The sequence below is a fragment of the Octodon degus genome, unplaced genomic scaffold (assembly GCF_000260255.1).
Source record: "Octodon degus isolate 3935 unplaced genomic scaffold, OctDeg1.0 scaffold00225, whole genome shotgun sequence".
NCBI classification, from domain to species: domain Eukaryota; kingdom Metazoa; phylum Chordata; class Mammalia; order Rodentia; family Octodontidae; genus Octodon; species Octodon degus.
This window is the reverse complement of record NW_004524801.1, coordinates 431,348-433,587: the sequence shown is the minus strand read 5'-3', so window position 1 is coordinate 433,587 and position 2,240 is coordinate 431,348. Positions and strand designations below refer to the sequence as shown.

At 45.7% G+C, this 2,240-nt stretch overlaps 1 protein-coding gene across 1 annotated transcript in view; it reads left to right on the top strand.

Moving 5' to 3' along the window:
* The window catches only part of Itsn1 (intersectin 1), a 236,490-nt gene that overhangs the window by 231,952 nt on the left and 2,298 nt on the right, over positions 1-2,240 (top strand). Inside the window, exons 36-38 of the mRNA XM_023705571.1 lie at positions 747-829; positions 1,129-1,212; positions 1,769-1,942. Of these exons, the coding sequence (XP_023561339.1) occupies positions 747-829; positions 1,129-1,212; positions 1,769-1,942 (341 nt within the window). The remainder of the gene's footprint in view (positions 1-746; positions 830-1,128; positions 1,213-1,768; positions 1,943-2,240) is intronic.

Here is a 2,240-nt window from a genome sequence, read left to right as displayed (position 1 = left end):
TCTGGGGATCAGTAGGGCCACCCACACCACACCTGAACCCTCCTCTGCCAGCTCTGTGGGACAGGCCTTCTGCATCAGAGGGCCTCAAGTCTTTTTTTTTTTTTTTTTTTTTTTTTTTTTTCTTTTGCTTTAATTCAGTCTTCAAGACTCTGCCCTGGAGCCAAATGCAATAGATCATTTTCTGAAGGGTGAGCTTGATTCAAGGCCAGCAACATTCCTAAGAGTCTGTGTGCCAAGCAAGAAAATTGGCTAAAGTTACTGTGCATATGGCTCTGAGAAAAAAAAGATGAAACCACCATGCCAAATTGCTTCCTACAGCGTCCTTCACTGCGTTGTGTGAAGGAGTTACTGGTCTGGGGCATTTTTTTTTTCCTGCTCCTCTTGGGTGATTTTGCGGCACAGATCTTTCGGCCTTACCTTACTGGGCTGTGCAAATATGTGATGCTTTTCACTGAGGGAAGAAGAGGAGCCATGTGCCCTCATGTCCTCCAGGATGGCATTTGTCATAGATTTTCTTCTAAGAGGGCACAAATACAGATGCTGAGGACATCCATAAAAATACTGCTCATATCTTTTTTAGTAACAGTAGGGATAACTATTAGCATCATGTGTCATAAAATTCCTGAGTCTTTGTCATTCAAATCAAAACAAGCAAAGGAAACAGAGTGCTGGAAACAGATTTGAGCAGACCTGAAGTCTTTTTTCCTGAGTTCTGTTTGGCAACATTCTGTCTTTTCCCATCCAAGGACTGCCTGGGTGCAGAAAATCAAAGCTGCTTCTGAGCTCTACATAGAGACTGAGAAAAAGAAGCGTGAGAAGGCATACCTTGGTAATGTACCACTCGGTGCTGCCTGTGGTTCCTGCAGAGCTGGGAGAGGCAGTCGCTTGGGCCCAGAATCCTTTGCACCTGGAAGTAGAGGGAGAAGGAGAAGGGATGGGATGGAAGTGTGCATAGGGTCACCCGTACAGGATGAGGGAGGGAGGAAGGAGCTCAGGAGCAAGAGTTTGGGCAGAATGGGTTTTGGGACGGAAGAGGTGCATAGGATACATGGTGAAGCACAGCAGGATGGGAAAAAGGCATCAACTGTTAAAATGAAACATGTTATGCTGTGTTCCTTGCCCTCACAGTTCGTTCCCAAAGGGCAACAGGTATTGGAAGGCTGATGGTGAATGTTGTGGAAGGCATTGAGTTGAAGCCCTGTCGATCACATGGTAAGAACCAAAGAAAGCCCTTGCATGCTTTGGTACTGGACATGCTGTCTGTATTGTCCACACCTTCATGCAATTTTAAATCAAGTATGTTATTTCTGATTCTAAATTTTCTTCTGGGGGCCGAGGAGATGGCTCAGTGGAATAAGTGCTTATCTGGCAAGCACAGGGGCCTGAGTTAATCCCCGGTTCTGAAAAAAAAAAAGTAATAATAATAATAATAATATAAATTTCCTTTTCGGATGAATTTTCCCAGCACTTATTAAGAGACTATAGGTTTGGTTGTTGTTGTTGTTGATCTTTTTGGCTGTTCTGTGTTTTGGGGAGATTTGAGCGACTTCATTTATAACAGATGTGACAGGCCTGCAAGGATAAAGTGAGGAGGGAATGAAGGGCCAAGTGTAAAGGCCCCCTAAGGTAATTCTTTGCTCTTCACTTAAGTGTGGTGCTGAATTGTGGAAGTTCTCATTCAGATTTTCCACTTATTAAGCATCACAGAGTGGAAGGGGATCAAAATGAGGTGTCACTCCCACCTGGCAAAGGCTTTTGTTCACTCCAGGAAAGAGCAACCCATACTGTGAGGTGACCATGGGTTCCCAGTGCCACATCACCAAGACAATTCAGGACACTCTGAACCCCAAGTGGAATTCCAACTGCCAGTTCTTCATCAGAGACCTGGAGCAGGAAGTCCTCTGCATCACCGTGTTTGAGAGGGACCAGTTCTCACCGGATGGTGAGTAGAAAGTGGCTCCCGTGGTGCCTGCCCCTTTCCCTACCATTCATCTTGTATAGGTATGTTTCCTACTGAACATTTGTGCCTAGACTTCCCTCCTGAGAGTTCAAGTTGGCTGAAGGCCAGGATGCTGGAGGCATCTGAGATCAGGTAGATAAAATATGCTTGGTTTAGAAACTAATCTTTGGGGCTGGTGAGATGGCTCAGTGGTCTAAAGCACCCACTTAGAACAAGCTAAGCTTAAGCAAAGCCCAGGGACCACGGTTCAATCCCCCAGCACCACATGCCAGCCAGCCCC